The sequence below is a fragment of the Lissotriton vulgaris genome, chromosome 1_1 (genome assembly GCF_964263255.1).
Source record: "Lissotriton vulgaris chromosome 1_1, aLisVul1.2, whole genome shotgun sequence".
NCBI lineage: Eukaryota > Metazoa > Chordata > Amphibia > Caudata > Salamandridae > Lissotriton > Lissotriton vulgaris.
This window is the reverse complement of record NC_141685.1, coordinates 1513209257-1513226266: the sequence shown is the minus strand read 5'-3', so window position 1 is coordinate 1513226266 and position 17010 is coordinate 1513209257. Positions and strand designations below refer to the sequence as shown.

At 44.2% G+C, this 17010-nt stretch overlaps 1 protein-coding gene across 1 annotated transcript in view; it reads right to left on the bottom strand.

Moving 5' to 3' along the window:
* The window catches only part of RELN (reelin), a 1675658-nt gene that overhangs the window by 114835 nt on the left and 1543813 nt on the right, over nt 1-17010 (bottom strand). The window contains exons 54-56 of the mRNA XM_086967429.1: nt 15981-16156; nt 6192-6298; nt 5787-6029 (exon numbers count right to left, since the gene is read on the bottom strand). Of these exons, the coding sequence (XP_086823555.1) occupies nt 5787-6029; nt 6192-6298; nt 15981-16156 (526 nt within the window). The remainder of the gene's footprint in view (nt 1-5786; nt 6030-6191; nt 6299-15980; nt 16157-17010) is intronic.

Genomic DNA, 17010 nt, shown 5'->3' with positions numbered 1-17010 from the left:
TTTGCTGAGTGGTTGAGTACCCAGAGTGCCTATTAGTTTAGATGGCGCTATAACGGTATGTAAAGTATAAAGCACAGTACGGTGTGAGATACAAGCGAGTGTATATCAAAGTATAAAGTAATGTACAATGAAAGTAATGTAAAATGTATAGAATACATAAAAGTATAAAGATCTGGAGTAGTTATTTGAGTGACTTATTATGTCTGTACACATTTCGGGAAGAGATTTTGTTTCAGGATACCTCTATTTTGTAGCAATATGGTGTTTAACATTCAGCAAAAGCACAGCCTCAGTATAAGCCATTCTGATTCACTTAGAAATCTTTACCTGAAGGAAGCTAAGACCCTATCAATAGAACATCTCATATGTCATGAAAATAATCTCAAATTCTCTATGGTTGCCCTGGGAGCCATCGTAGAGCCTGGGGGCTGAGACAACATGGACTCTATGAACGTGTGACGTGGCGTTGTGGAAGTTCAATGCAAGCTCGACACCACACGGTCATGATGTAGAGGCAGAGTGAAGAAATGTACTGAATGTAACAATGGACCTGCAGGCAAACGTGGATTCATGAAATAGAAGTGCTTAAAGAGGAGAGGTTGCTTACAATGCTGGGTATGTCGACGGTGAGAGCTACAAGGAGGGCATTTTAGATTTGTGTGTGATGTGGACAAGAGGGCTGAGTAGCGCCTGAGAAGATCAGTCCAGCGCTGGAAATGTCTGATAGTTGAAAGTCAGGGCAAGAATGTCAAACGTGCGGTAATCAGAACACACGACAACTTGAATAATAATGCAAATATTACAACTAAGCTAAAAAAACTAAGTTGTGCATGATCTTTGAATGTTGACTCTCTGGCATGGTTATATCATAAAGCAACATGTGCAACAGGACACACACAAAGTGTCTATCTACGTTAACAATGTATCATTGTGATGTCACATTGTGCCAGCTGTTCAGAAGTAAACTCTCATTTCATATGAATGGCTCCATCTTGCATTGATGTTACAAAGGTAGCAGCCCAGTAGTGCACGTGCATTAAGAATCAAAGGCAAAGCTCTTTGGAACCCGGTATACTGGAGGTGTCCTATGGAGTTCCCAGAGTTTAGCAACCAAACCTATTTAAATAGACTATGTCAATAATTCCCACGTGAATTGCTTGTATGTTAATGCACGTTGTGTGGAAATCCTGGTATGAATTCGGGCCTCAAGTCGAACACAGCAACATTTCTAAACAATAGCCATTTGGTCCAGTTTCTGTATCTATTGGCTCCCCATTGGCTATACATTCCCCTATCAACAATGATACTATGCTTTCAATGCCTAATCCAGCTCATTTGGAGGGCTGAATTTTCGTGACAACGTTTGCACCAAACAGCATACTTCATAATCAATGTAGCTGTGCATATACTTGCCCTGGAACAAGTTATTTTGGTAATAATGTAATTTTTCTTCATGCATAGTGTTAGAAATGGGGGTCTCTAGTTGGCAGTGGCTTGCACCCTGTCAGAGTAGGGACCCTTCCTTTTAGTCAGGGTAAGGGGATTACACACGCGATATAACCCCTGTTCACCCCCTAGGTAGCTTGGCACAAGCAGTCTCAGAGGCAACGTGTGAATAATTTGTACATAAGCACACAGTAACACAGTGAGAACACTACAAATGGACACCACACTAGTTTAGCAAAAAATAACCAATCTTTATCTAGTAAAACAAGACCAAAACGACAAGATACTGCTTGATCTCTAAGCGGATTTTTATAGGGTCAACTACAAATTGCTGGAGGACCAATTAGCAGAAATTGGTATTAAAGGGAAAGGCTTAGCCTTACTCACCTCCTTCCTTAGGGAGAGAGGACAAAATGTAACATTTGGATCCTTCGCCTCCAACCCTTTCTCTTTACCATGTGGAGTCCCACAGGGCTTTTCACTTAGCCCAACACTATTTAACATCTATGTCAGATCTTTGAACACTCTTGTCAAATCTTTTGGGTTCTCTCTCACTTCACACACGGATGACATCCACATAGTTGTATCCCTGACCAAAAGTAATCATAACCCTAACATTAGATTCAATAGTTGTATTGACTACAATCAATGATTGGATGAGCTTAAATTGCCTTAAGCAAAACACAGGAAAGACCAAGGTTGTCCTCTTCGGTAGAGAGACCTCTTTTTGGTCACCTAATTTGTGGGCAGAAGAAATGGGCATTCATCCAGTCCCAGTTAATAAAGTCAAGAATTTAGGAACCTAACTTGCCAACCTTGTCCAGAAAGGCTTTAACAACCTGGCTTTTTAACAACTGGCAATCCACAGGCTCAATAATCATTCATCCTCCTTAATGCTTAAGCAACGTCAAGATATCCTCGGGTAAACATTGGGCTTCACAAATACACTTTAACATAACATACCAAAAATCCAACATACATAAGCAATGATATCACTTTTAAAAGGTTTAAAATAGTTCATCCATAGAAAACTATGGATACATCACTTTTATCACAAAGTACCTCAGATGAGTCAAAATCAAAGATGAAAACAGGCGCAGAGGAAGTAAGGTGCTAGAAAAGCAAATCGATGCATTGGTTCCTTATTCCCAGGGGAGGAGATGTATCAGTTCCTTACTGCCAGCGGAGGTGATGCATTGGTTCCTTACTGCAGTGCAGGGGAGGTGATGCATCAGTTCCTTACTGTGAGGGGAGGTGATACGTCAATCTACAGACACGCGGTCTCGGTTCCTTACTGCTGGGCAACTTTGATGAAGAACTTGGTGCACAAGTGCGGTGAGTCGAAAATACGGATCCACTACAAATGAGGTGGCGGCAGAACAGGCGCTTCATGATATTCCAGCCGCATGGTAGGTGACACACAAATTCTTCAGCTGCACCGCAGGGCCTGCGTTGCAGATGGAGCGGGTGTCTCAGATGTCGCAGACACACTGCTCAGGACTCGGGCTGCGGCGATCTTTGAGCAACAAGACAGGCACTGTGTTGATTCTTCAGCTGCACCGCAGCAATGGATTGGTTTTTCAACCGAATGGCAAGACTGCGGCGGGAAAACAAGCGCTGAAGGTTGATGCATGGATTTTCTTCTCTTCCTGCAGCAGAAGCCACCTCCAAGGGCCCAGAACTGGAATAGGCACTACTTGGCAGGCCAGAACACCCAGCAGAGTATTCAGAGACTGAAGATGAAATCTTTGATGGCCCTGAGACTTCCTAACGGGAGGCAAGCGCACACAAGCCCTTGGAGAACCTTGACAAGCTGGATGATGAAAACAAAGTCCAGCCCTTTCGCTCTCCAAGACAGAGATAGCAAGCAGTAGGCCAGCACAACACGGCAATAAGCAGAGCGGTAGTTCCCCTCCTACAGCTTCTCCAGCTCTTCTTCTTGGCAGAATCTCCTCTTAGTCCAGAAGCGTTCTGAAGATAAATCACTGCTCCAATAATTATATCAGTTTCTGCCTTTGATTGCCAATCATGGATAACCAATCACAATTACAATTTAGACAGAGGGCACATGCCCTATAGCACTGATTAGCAGTGGTAAAGTGCCCAGAGTCCAAAGGCCAACGAAAACAGATCAGAAAAAATAGGAGGAAGAAGGCACACAGTTGGGGATAACCCTGCAAAAAAGAACGCACCCTTTGTTCCTTATTTGCAGCATTGACTTTATAGGCTCCCGCCTCAGAAGCAGTCAGAAATGTCAAAGTGACCTGGCCAAGTAGGTTCCGATTACCAATGTGAGACAGAGCATGAGGAGTTTCATGTGATTAGTATTTAAGATAATGAAATGAATCTGTGTTTGTGGAGTTAAACTGCGGCCACTTTGCACCGACCCTAACAGTAGTTGCTTTAGAATGCCTTCCAGTCTCTCATTGCCAGGTTTTACTCGGGCAGTGATGGCCACCAAAAAAAGACAACCAATCATCCAATCTAAATGGGGCAGTCAGTCGGATGGCTTTCTTTCTACGGCCAGGACTCCCTCGGGCTGGCAGACGAATACATTGATGACAGGAGCCAGTCCCCCATCTATAAATTGGCCTGGTGGACTGTGAGTTTGAGGAAGAGGGTACTCCACCGCTGTTGCGACAACCCTCTCCGGGAAACTATAACTCATCCTAATAATCCAGTTCTGGCAGGTATACAGCTACAAACATAAAATAACCAATCCCAGATACAAAGCATTGTTAAAAAGTGGTGCTGCAGCCCCAGAAGATATTCAAACAAAATTGCATTAAACAGAAGGATCCGCAGGGCTCATTGTGTATAACTGCAACCTGCAGGTCTAAGATTGCATGCCAATAGGGACATCTCAGCTTTAATCTTTCAAATGTTGTATCAAATACCACGATTCACAAAACCGTTTATCGATGTTAAGACGCCATTTGGGGTTTCAAATAACTGCTATCCACAAAAGCTACATACTTGGTCTGCTTCTGTGTAAATATCTGCCAAGACTGTGTATAATTACACTGTAGCAAATCCGACACAATGGCCAGAGAGTGGGCACATCCGGGGCCGAACTTGGAATGCAGACCGGCCCTGGTAATTGAGTTGGGCTGGCCATGAGGGTTGGGGGGTACATGTAAAACACTGCAGCTGCTTTTGTTACAGGGGTGATGATATTGCAGCTATGCTGAAAAACCGGACCCCAGGAAAAAAAAAAACCCCCAGGGGTCCATATCCGGCCCCCACCCGGGCAGCCCACCGGGGAAACACCTGTTGCCCGCTACGGCCAGTCCGGCCCTGGGCGCATCAAGACATGGTTTGCCTTGTAAGCATGTGACAAACCACAAACTTGTCAGTTTGTGTCCACTCAAAAACTCCTATTTGACCCTCCCCTCCATGGAAGTAGTTATTCTTCCAAAGTGGGAAGAGGAGTGAATCCCCCAAACACTTTCAGGGTGTATGAAAACTCTGTAATGGTGTAGGGAAAAGGGTCCACCACGAAAAACACATGTTTTCTCCATTGACACAAAAGGGAAAAAAATGTTCATTTTCAAATCAGGCTGCATGTCAACTGTGCTTTGTATGGGGAAACGACAGATCATAAAATGTAACTTGACATTCCCAGTGGTATGCCTACCTAGAAACCAGTGTGTGGCACAGCTTTTCAAGCATTCTCCTGGGAATGCTTGCACATTGTAAAAAGAAATGTAACTCCAATTGAGATGTAAATCTGTGGAGAGAGAGAAAAAGTGTGTGTGTGTGTGTGTGTATATATATATATATAGGAGGAGCCAGGTGAGTATATTCTAGGTTGCAACCTAGAATATACTCACCTGGCTACCTGGGATTATTTCCACTATTAGTGTTGCACCGCCATACGAATATGTACAATGCGTTTTGCCATATACTTGAGGACTGCCTTAATATATTTGGTAAAAACTGTGTCATCTGTAGGCATGTGACCAAATGAAATTTTAAATGCACGCAGAAACGCACTTGGCATTTTGAATTTATTCCTTCCACCTGTGAGCAAGGCCGACAGGGGCCGAAACGTTAAGATATTGGAAGGTTTCACTGCGTTGTACGAGGTTGCAATGCTTTGAATTAAAGAACAATCCTGAGCAGTATTGGGCCTCCAGTCTTTGATAGATATAAATATATATATATATATATATATACATACAAACATATATATATATATACATACATACATATACAAATTTAATCTGAAACAGAAATGTGAAATGAGTGCTTGCATCATAGGAGCTAGTAGTTGCCTTGAACCCATACACTCAAACAAATCAGGCTTAAATAAACAGGCTTTCACATTTGTTTCTTACCATCATCAAAAGTATCTACCAGTTGGCTGGGGTTGATCTCCGCACCACCGATCAATATGTCATCAAGAGCCCACTGTGCCCGCTCGGGGCCTGAAACCACGAGCCCATTGATGACCACGAATGGCTGCCACCAGCGTAGGCGGGTTGTGTTGGTCTGAGCACGTTCCGGGAGGATGATGTAATCGTGCCTGACGGCGATGTACTTCTGGTAGTCCAGTTCATGAATCAAAGTCCACGTCACACCTGCAAGGACCCACGCCACCCACAAAGAGGTTGGAGAATCAATACATATTAAAAAACATAAAGATAGGTACTTATCACAGCACCAGAACAGGAAAAGATGAACAACTATTTCAAATGCAATATTTTTGTGATTCTCTTTTGTAAAAATTGTCCTGAACTTGCCTCCGTCAATTGAATAATCTAGCAGAACTCCCTCCTTCCGGCACCTGGGTCTGTGACAAGAAGTTATGTTGCTTTCGCTCCCAATTCTTGCCCAGTACTGCACAAACCTGAAAAGAAAAAGGAATGTAATTATACCTACAAGATTCAGGTAACCCCCCTAATTATAGGATTGTGTCCCATAACAAACACAATAAAAAGTGAGTGTAGCACAATCACATCATTTCAAAGTCAGCAACTTTACACAGACGCCAGGTTAGGGGTCCCGCATAAGGGTTATTTGAGGAATCCTAACACCTGTGTGTGAGCATTATCCATTTTTCAGACACAATAAGACGGCTCATTTCTTGATACACAACAGTGCCCCATCTAGAATCCTCTAGTCACAGTGGGAACACCAGACTAGAGTTCTGGTGCTAACGAGATAGAATTACTGAAATGTTTTGGATGTATGAATAACTGGATCAAAGTATGGTTGTTCGCAACTCTAATGCAACAACTGTGAGAAACAAGCGTAAATTCGATCTGTTATAAAGTCACTATCGGAAGTCTTCACCTCCCATATGTTCTGCCGCCTCGATCTGGTCTGTTGAAGAATGGAGTCAGCTCCATCCCTACTCCAAAAACCACTGTTGGCTGTCAAAGTCACATGGAAAAATATTCCTTGCCTCATGGCGTTGCTCTCCACTCTTAATGTAAGAGCAGGGCTTGCGGTGTGGAGCAGGAAGGATGACAGGGAAAGTGCTGGGTGGTAGAAGCCCAATGTTGTATATGTCTGAGTAGGGTAGGGAGATTAAATGTTGTTGGAGTAGGGCAGGAGGCCAGGTATTTGTTCTTCAGTTTAGGTGGGGGTGGGTAAATATAAAGGGTGGAGAGAGGGTGTGGCTGGAGAATAGGTATTTGTTCTTCAGTTTAAATGTAGAAGCTGGTGGTGGGAGGCAGGAGGTCAGCTATTGGTTTTTAAATTAAGATGGAGGCCGTTTCTTTATCCGGTGGACGGGAGGTAATGTTACGCTCGTCTTCCACATAACTCCTAAACTGCCCCTGCAAAGATGTTGAAAACAGGGACAGACCTTGTGAGAACGAAAAACATAACAAAACATTTCAACATGGAAAAAATCTGAATAAGAGAATATTTTCACCTCTGGTTCTAAGTGACATCATAGCGCATTCAAGATTCACTCTCAATGTATTTTGATGTCACTCAGGATCCCACAGTGAAAAACGTCTTCCGTGCTAACCTTCCGTTAAGTTGTTTTTTCTGAACTATTTATTCCTAAAATTCACTTATGGCTGCTATAGTGACATTTAGAATGGGATGTTTATTTATTGCACTGCTGGAGGTCACGGTTACTGTTGTTTCTCAAAGTAACATGCTTAAACTGTGATTTGCAACTAATTATGAGATGTGTCTTGGCAGATATAGTTTCACAGGACAGATGATGCATTTATTTTAAACATCTGTGGCCATTGTACCCCTTTCATAAGAGAAAAAGAGGTAAAATACTATGGAATTAGGGCGGGGGAAGGGAAGGACAACGCACTATAAGGACTATATCTCTATTGTAGAATATATACGCTCACTGCAAGACACCTTGGAGTTCAGTGACCTTACAAAGGAACTCAACCTTTGGCCTCATTCCTCTCTGTAGTCACCAACTCTTCTGTGTCTTGCAGTTTCCTTAGAATTTACTTTTGAATGGACCCTAATGTTTAGATCTCTTTCTGGTTGTCTGATTCATAACTGTTTAAATACATCTGTCTCTAGTCAATACACATTTTTTATGTGTGGCTCCTCCGCTAAGGAAGAGGAGTTTTGCTTCTCTGCTCAAAAGGAAAAATGGAATGGTAATAAAGTATAGTTATTAGCATTTTATTTTCCCTATTGCAGTCAGTGGCAGGGCGGGGCTAGCCAGAGAAGGGGAGGACTGGGGTGCACTCTCTAAGTGCGCATGAACTGTTTGGCCACTACTCTTGGGCCGACCAAACAGTTCATGGGCATTTGGTATGTTCATACCCACTGCATTACACACCCTGGTCAGGAACATGCACAGGCTCCCTATTCCAGTCTGAGAACCGATCCACAGCGCTCAGACCAATCACAATGCTGCATTGCAGCATTGTGATTTGCTCAGGGGAACCTGTCTGCCGGGTGCTTCCTGCTGCCAGCCGGGACAAGAAGATGAAGAGGACAAGAAAGGAGGAGAGGCAGCGGGAGGCTGTTGAAGATAAGTACTTTTTTAATTACATTTCTTCCCTCAGTGACTGCCTCACAGCACACATCAGGTCCCTGCTCCCTTATGCGTTATTTTTATTTGTTTTTATGACACGGGGACAACAACATTTTTCTTCATGTTGTGGCCAGCCGTTCAGACCACGTGGTTTGATCTCACAGTGCCACAAGTACTCAGCAGTAGGACAGCGAAGGTGCAGCGGCCGGGAAAATCTATATATTACGAACCTTAATTTCGTAACAAATACTGAGCTGATTTACACCAAATAACAAAAAGCACGCTATTTGGGTACAGATCTAGCTTTGTTGTCCTTCTGTTCAGCTATTTTGGCAGTAATGCTGTTCAAAATGCTTATGGAAAATTGCATGCAACAAAGGCGTTTTGAGATCCTCCTTTTTCTCCACCCCATCTTGATGGATCAGCCCAAAATATTTCTGCAAGGAACTGAGGTGGATGACCTTTTTTGGAAACTTTCATTAGAATTTGTCAAACAGTGCCAAAGTTATTAGCAAACCAAAAAATCCATTTGCTATAGAAACCGAGTTCGAACTATTACTCTATCTGACCCAGAACCCTAACAAACCCCTTCCCCACTTTACCTATACCCATTACTTGAGTCTAAAATTATCCTTACCTCCTTTTACCAATACCCACCCTAAACCCTAATTTCACACTTACCTCTAGTCATCCCTACACCCTAAAATCACCCATAGCTCCCTTTACCTCTACTCACCCCATAACTCTTAAATTACCCTTACTCTAATGTACCTTTTTCCCCTCCTTAACCCTAATACCACCCTTTCTCCCCTTTACTCACCCTTTTATCTCTACCCGCACATAATCCTTTAAAAAAACATAATGAATAGGATTCAAATGTTATTTTAAAAAATACTTACCTACAGACTAAAATAGTGTGTGTTAATATAGGTGGGGTAAAGGTAAAAAGCCATTAAAGCCACTTACCTGAGTGGTATTCACATCTGTGATAAAGACTGCAGGGTAAAGGCCATGTGGGGGAAAGACTGTGAGGTAAACGTTACATATTCTAATACGATGTGACCGAACTTGGAGAAGGCACACTTCCACTGACATGTTATCGACTATTATGGCTAAGACACATTTGGCCAATATTTCAGAAAGATTGAATGCACACAATGATGAATACATATCAACAACATTAGTGTTAGTTCATCAAGAAGATGACTGGTAGGAAGTGGAGTCGACCAGCAATACACTGCACCGATAAAAGAATACAGAATTGCAAAGATTCCTGTTGACAAAACACAAACTCTATGAGATGGGAAAAGTAGAGAGATGGGCAGCAGGGAAGCCTCTATATATCTGTTACAATTAGGGGCACGTAGATACCAGAATTGAATCTTTTTGGGAATAAGGACATTTATATTTTGTGACCAAAAAGAACAAGTTACTTACCTTCGGTAACACCTTTCTGGTAGAGACAGTATCTAGCCGCAGATTCCTTACTTTTGAATATCTCAGGCAACAGATTGAATCTAAAAGATTTTTCTTTGAGCAATAGTCCTGCTCTTTGGTAGGCGGTGTCTGTCAGCTCCGAGTGACGTTGTCTGTGCCGGAAATGATGTCCACTTCACCTCTATTGGCGCAACCTCAGCACGCTGACATCAGTTACTTTTCACGACTTTCCATGCCAGTAACACGGAGCTTGAAGAACACTGACATTGGTGTGTTTCAAAATTAGGGCCCTAAAATGGAACAACCTTGACCCTAGAAACTTGTTGGCAGTGAGAGAAGGATGTGTAGGTTGGTAAGGAATCTGTGGCTAGATACTTTCTCTACTAGATAAGGCATTACCAAAGGTAAGTAACTTGTTCAATAGATAGAGACATCTAGCCGCAGGTTCCTTACCTTTGATAGATACCCAAGCAATACCATCCCTGGAGGAGAGACTGCATACAAGTTTAAACTAGAAAATCCTGCAGGACTAAGCGGCTAAAATGGCCATCCCTGTGGACTTTACTGTCTAGGAAGTAATGCTTAGTATACGTGTGCAGGATGCCCACATTGCTGCGGGACAGAGGTCTAGGACTGGGACTCAACATCGCAATGCAGTGGTAGCAGCCTTAGCTCTGTCGAATGAGCCCTTAAGCCTTCAGGAGGCTGCTTCTATGCCAGAGCATAGCAAATCTTGATGCAGAGAACAACTCATTGTGAGATAGTTCTCTTCTGCACCACCCGACCCTTTTTCACTCCAACGTACCACACGAAGAGTTGGTCGTCCACCCGGAACTCTTTTGTGTGGTCAAGGTAGAACGACAATGCTCTTTTTCGGTCCAGACAGTGGAGTCGCTCATCTTCGTTAGAGGGATGTATAGGAGTGGAGAAAGTGGGCAAGGTGACAGATTGTCCCACATGGAGAGATGTTACAGCTTTTGGGAGGAAAGAGGCTCCAATTTGTTATGGAATATCATCGAAAATAGGAGTATTGGACATTAGAGCCTGTAGCTCGCTCACCCTCCTGGCAGATGTGATTGCCACCAAACAGGCAGTTTTTAATGTGAGCAGCTGGAGGGGGCGATTGTGCAGGGGTTCGAAAGGAGCACACATGAAGGTGAGAACCAAATTAAGGTCCCATTGAGGCATAATGAATGGGGACGGTGGAAACATATATACATGTCCTTTTAAAATTCCATTTACAATCGGTAACTTAAATAAAGAGGGCTAGTTTGGCAGCCTCAGGAAAGCAGACAAAGCAAATAAATACCCTTTTAGACTGCCCAGAGGAGAGCTCTGCTGGACAAGGGTCAAAATATAAAGTAAAACATCAGATAGGAAAGCAGAAAGACGGTCGATAGTCTTCTCTGTACAATATATTAAAAATGTCTTCCATCGGCAGGCGTATACCGTCTTAGTGGAGGAACACTTGGCTGCCAGAATAACATTACAAACTTCAGGAGGAAAGTCAAAAGCTATCAAATGCCACTGCTCAATCTTCATGCAAGAATCCATAGAGTTAACAGGTTTGGGCAGAGAACCCTCCCCTGCTGCTGCAAAAGAAGACCCTCCTGCAGGGGTAGCCTGATCGGAGATTCAATGCTAATTTGCAGAAGCTCAGGATACCAGTCACTCAGTGCCCAGTCCAGAGCCACAAGGATGACTTGGGCCTGGTTGTTCCTGATTTTCTTGAAAACTCTAGGCAGGAGTGGTATGGGCAAAAAGGCATACAGGAGGCCTGAGCTCCACTCAAGACAAAAAGTATTTCAGAGTGAGAGCCACCTTGGAAAAGTCACCGTACAAAACTGCTGACATTGTGAGTTGTCTGTGGAGGCATACAGATATAAACCAGGCTCTCCCCACTGCCGAAAGAGACCATGCAGCACCTCTGGGTGGTGATGCCACTCGTGATCCGACCTGGCATTTAGGGAACCTGGCAGGTGTTGAACAGCCAGGGATATGCCCTGCTGTTCCAGCTATGTTCAGAGATGCTGGGCCTCTTGACAAACAGTCCATGACCCCACTCCGTCCTGTTTGTTGTAGTACCACATTGCAGTGGTGTTGTCTGTGAACACTTGAATTAGCTTTCCTTTGATGGATGGTAGAAAGGCTTTTAATGCCATCTGGATTGCTCAGAGGTCCAGCATGTTGATGTGGAATCTGGATTCTGCCGGAAACCAGAGTCCTCAGATCTCCACCTCTTCCAGATGGCTGTTCCATCCAAGAAGTGATGCATCTGTCACTACTGTGAGATCTGGTCGGGAAAGGAAGAAGTGTCTGCCTCTCACCCAATCATGGCTGTGTAGTTCCCTCCGTGATCTGGACTATGTTGGGGAGATTCCCCTGATGCTGCGCCCACTGGAACTTCAGGTCGCATTTCAGAGCCTGCATATGCCATGTATCCCTAGGAGGATGCAGGAGGCCATGAGGTCCAGCAGCCTCAGAGTCATTCTCATCAAAATCCAGGATGGAGGCAGAAACATCGGTATCATAGCCTGAATATTGCGAACTCACTGCTCGGGAGGTTAGGCCTGAAACAGCACTGTGTCCCGAACAGCTCTGATGAAAGGGAGCATCTGAAAGGGAGCCAGATGTGACTTTGGCACGCTGATACTGAACACCAGTGAATGTTGGAGGTCTGCCATAGTCTGGAGGTGGGAGACAACAGCCTGGGGCGAACCTGCCTTCAACAGCCAACCATTGAGATAGTGGAAGACAGACACCCCTGGTCCCCGCAGATGAGCTGCTACCACCGCCATAAGCTTGGTGAACACCAGAGGTGCACTAGTAAGGCTAAAAAGGAGCACTGTGAACTGTAAGTGTTCATGGCCCACCATGAATCGCAGTTAGTGCCTGTGGGCAGACAGAATGGGGATGAGAAAATATGGGTCCTGCAAGTTCAGCGCTACCATCCTGTCTCCTGGGTTTAGAGCAGACAAGACCTGAGCCAATGCGAGCATCTGGAATTTCTTCTATTTTAGAAAGTAGTTGAGGGCCCAGAGGAATAGGATAGGACGAAGGCCCGTGTCCTTATTCTGGACCAGAGAATAGCAGGAATAGCAACCACAGCCTACTTCTGGCGGCAGAACCCTCCTTATGGCTCCATGGACACAAGAGCCATGACTTCCTCCTTGAGCAAAAACAGATGATCCTCCATCAGCTGGTCAAAGGATGGAGGCATGGAGGGAGGGATGGTCTCCAAAGGAAAGGAGTAAACCCTGGATAATCTTGAGAACCCACCTTTTTGAAGTAATGTGTTGCCAGTGTTGGAGGTCATGGCGGATCCTGCTACCATTTGGACGCCCAGGTGCTTGAAAGGCAATATTAGGAGGGTTTGGAGGTTGAAGCTGCCGGGTGGGTAGTGTCTTGACTGGAACTCTGGCTACCTGACCCACGGGGTCAGAACGAATTGCACCCTCATCCACACAGGGGTTGGGTAACTTGCGCTGCTCAGTGGCTGCGGTAGGGCTGGCATGGTTGAAAGCCCCTTCCATAGCCGCAAAAGGCAGACTGTGGGACAGGAGGCAGCTGAGAGGCCCAAGGACTTGGCTATAGCCTGTGAGTCCTTAAAGCGCTCCAGCATTGTATCTGCCTTGTCTCAGAAGAGAAAGGTGCCATCAAAGAGCATGTCCATGAGTGAAGCCTGGACATCCCCTGAAAATCCAGATGTTCTCAACCAAGGGTGGTGCCTAACAGCCACTGTTGTAGAATCGCTCTGCCCAGCAAGTTGGTTGTGTGTAATTCACCTCGAATGGCAAACCTTGCTGCATCCCTCCTGTCTGTTATGGCTTGGGAGAGGATGGCCCTGGCCTCCTCTGGGACCTTTGGACGCACTTGCGCTACCATGCCCCACAGAGAGTGGGATTAACAACCCAAAAAGCATGCAATGGTCAACCATCGTAATGCAAGGCTGGCGGAAGAAAAAATGTCCTTGCCCCAACTGTCCAGCCTCTTGGATTCCCTGTCTGGAGGAGCGTCAGGGAATGGCCATGGGAGGAAGAGGCTTGGAATACCAAGCTCTCTGGGGTGGGGTGGATAGTGAGAAAGTTTAGGTCACCCGGGGCAGGGTGGTGGTGGCAGGGGATGATTCTGTTCACAGGAGCCCCTGTGCTGAGTTTGGACCATGTACCTTGAAGAATGTCCGTGAGGGCTTCATTAAAAGGGACCAGTGGGTTTCAACGAAGAACCTCCTGGCTGTAGCACCTCCATCAAGATATACATATACAGATTATGGGTTCGCTTAAATCGAGCCGCACATCTCAATGTAATGCCAATTTTAGAGGGAAGTCTGTTAATATCCGTGGCGACTATGGCCGGGGTGCTTTGAAGGTATATGACACCTACCCACCAAAGTGTCAATTAGTCCTCGGATTCAGCCGAATCCAGGTCACACATGTAAAAACAAAATACCGAAGCACACCAATATCATTATTTCTAAAAAGGAGGACGCATAAGTGTTTCTCCAGGCAATCCAACAGTTTTTCAACGCCTTGTATCCTATAGATACATAATATCTCAAAAGAAACAAACAAGAAAGTCAAGTAGTCCGGTCAGATCTTCTGTCTTGAGGTCTGTTTTTAATTTCCACAGTTCACAGGAAGCATCAAAACAGCCGACGCGCGTTTCGCCCACAGGGCTTTCTCAAGGCTTATCGTAATAACTCCAAGACCTGGAAATTGTGGAATTTTCGTAAAGTCTGTATCTCTTGCGGATAAGTAATAATCCAATTGTATGCAAGCAAAGAAACACACTCGTGGTTCAATAGTGACTGATCATACTTCAAATCGTATTAATCAAAAACAATTGTCGTAGCATCAGTAGATGAAGTATTTAGTCAATTCCTCAAACGGGCTTGTTAACCCAGCCTCATCATAACTATCGTCTTGTCTACATCGGATTCTGATAAATCCTACCGTCTTTGTACTTCAAAGACTATTGCCAATAGTCTGGCCACGATGATTCTATCTCATACCTCAACGAGCCCGTTTGGGAATCAGAACAGGGCTGGCGCTGCCGGAAGGCAGTGGTATGTCTGGCACTGGTCCGGGTCCATCCCTGGATCCATGGCTGGTCATCTGCGCCGGAGCGATACCTGATGTGCCCCCCTAATCCTGCATTGCCCAAAGAAGCCCCAGAGGGGTCACACCACTCAAAAATAAGGCGCAAGGCTTTATAGAATGCCTTAAGTTGAGCGGGGTGTGAAAGGGAATTTAAGCTTAGGTGGCATACAGATGAAATCGAGGCAGGAAAGGTTCAGCAAAGATTCTGGTGATGAGCAATGTGTAAGAAGGAGGGAAAGCCAGCAGTGCTATCTGCATGATGGGTGCTATGAGAGAAAAACTCATGAAACTTGCTGGTGCGGTTGAGTGGCATGTGAAAGGGCGGGTCTACAGAGTGCACTCTTGTGTTGAATCCTGGTCTGAAAGTAGGAAGGGAAAGCCCTGAGCGCTCACTTTGTGTCTGATTATGATACACAAGAGAGGGAATGAACACAGTGAGTGCCCACACTGGTGCGGTTAGATTTGTAGTCTGTGGTGTGGAAATAAAGGATGGAAGCGGGCGAATGTATATGTCCGATCAGAGAATAATAATATTTATTTTCTCCTGTTTGTTGATAGGAAAGTCAATTTTCTAAACCAGAAAATTAATCTGATCTGAATGTTGACACAAATAATTGTGTTTTGTTTATTATTTAGCTAATATGCTTGTGAACCTCAAGCAATATACCAATTTCAGACAGATATCTTAAAGTAAAAGCCATGGACTATTCCTCTTCTTGCACAACTGTTGGCCATATTGGAGATTCTTACCCATTAGTGAATAGAATAAACATACATTCCTGGTAGATATCATATTATTACAGGACAGTATGTAGTAGGGTTACACAGCACCTAATCTTTTAAAAAGCCTGTTAGAGAGTCCATCTCTGCTTTCCCATAGAGCAGTATGAGTTTGTTACACTTAGCACTGGTATGACAAAACATACATTAACAGAAGTTAAATATCTCTGTTGCGCTTTTCTTAAAATTTAAGTAGAGACCTTCATCTGTAATACAGTGATTTTAGGCAAGGGAGTTTGACATACTTTCCGCCTCTCAAATCCAGATCTTGGGTAATTGTCTGCCTCACAGCGGAGCCTCCAAAATATAAAGCAGAATCTTCAGCTAGGACCCCACACTCCGTGCACATCTTCCCACCTTCTGTGGACAGCCATAGGTCTGATTTCATTTCTTCACTGTCGAACCGCTCTTTCAAGAATGTCTACAACAATGAATACGAATGTTAGGCATAGATAATGCAGGGTACAATACACTTGACAACTATTAACCAACATGTTATGTTATATGTAATGTTATATAATTTGTAGAGCACGTGGCTGCCCCAGCAAATGGGCGTCCCAGCACTAATCACAGACAGCAAAAGGAAGACCAGCACAGGCAACGCCACAATCCATTAATTCAAAAACAGTTAGGTTTTTATAGCCTTATGGAAAGGTATGTGATCATGAATTCCTCTAATATTCATTGGGTGGGAATTCCAAAGTTTAGGAGCTAGAACTCGAAAAGAACGTCCTCCTGCTCTCGCTTTCTTGACCCGCGGTATAACTAACAGGTATTGATTACAGGAGCGCAAGAGACGTGATGGCGTGTAAGGTGTAAGAAGATCCGCAAGGATTTCTGGGGATTGAGAATAGAAAATCCAGTGAGTAATACACATAGTTTTAAAACCAACACGTTTTTTCAGGGGGAGCCAGTGGAGTCTATTAATAAATTCGGAAATATGGCACGGAAGCCTAAACAACAGTCGTGCAGCGCATTCTGTATTCTCTGGAGATGTTGTGTCTCTGCTCTATTAACTCCCAGATATAGAGCGCTGGCATAGTCCAGACTAGACAAGATGGTAGCCTGTATGATGACCTGCTGGATCTTAGGCACAAAGAAGTCCAACAGAGGAAACGATGTATAAGGAAATATTACCATGTTTTGATGCACACATTGTATCAGTAGTGATTTAATGGTTTATTTCACTTTCTCAAGATGGAGTTGGTAAACGGCAGCATATGTAAAAACAGGCTTTGTTAGTGATGTCTGTTCTGGATCATTTATTTATTTATG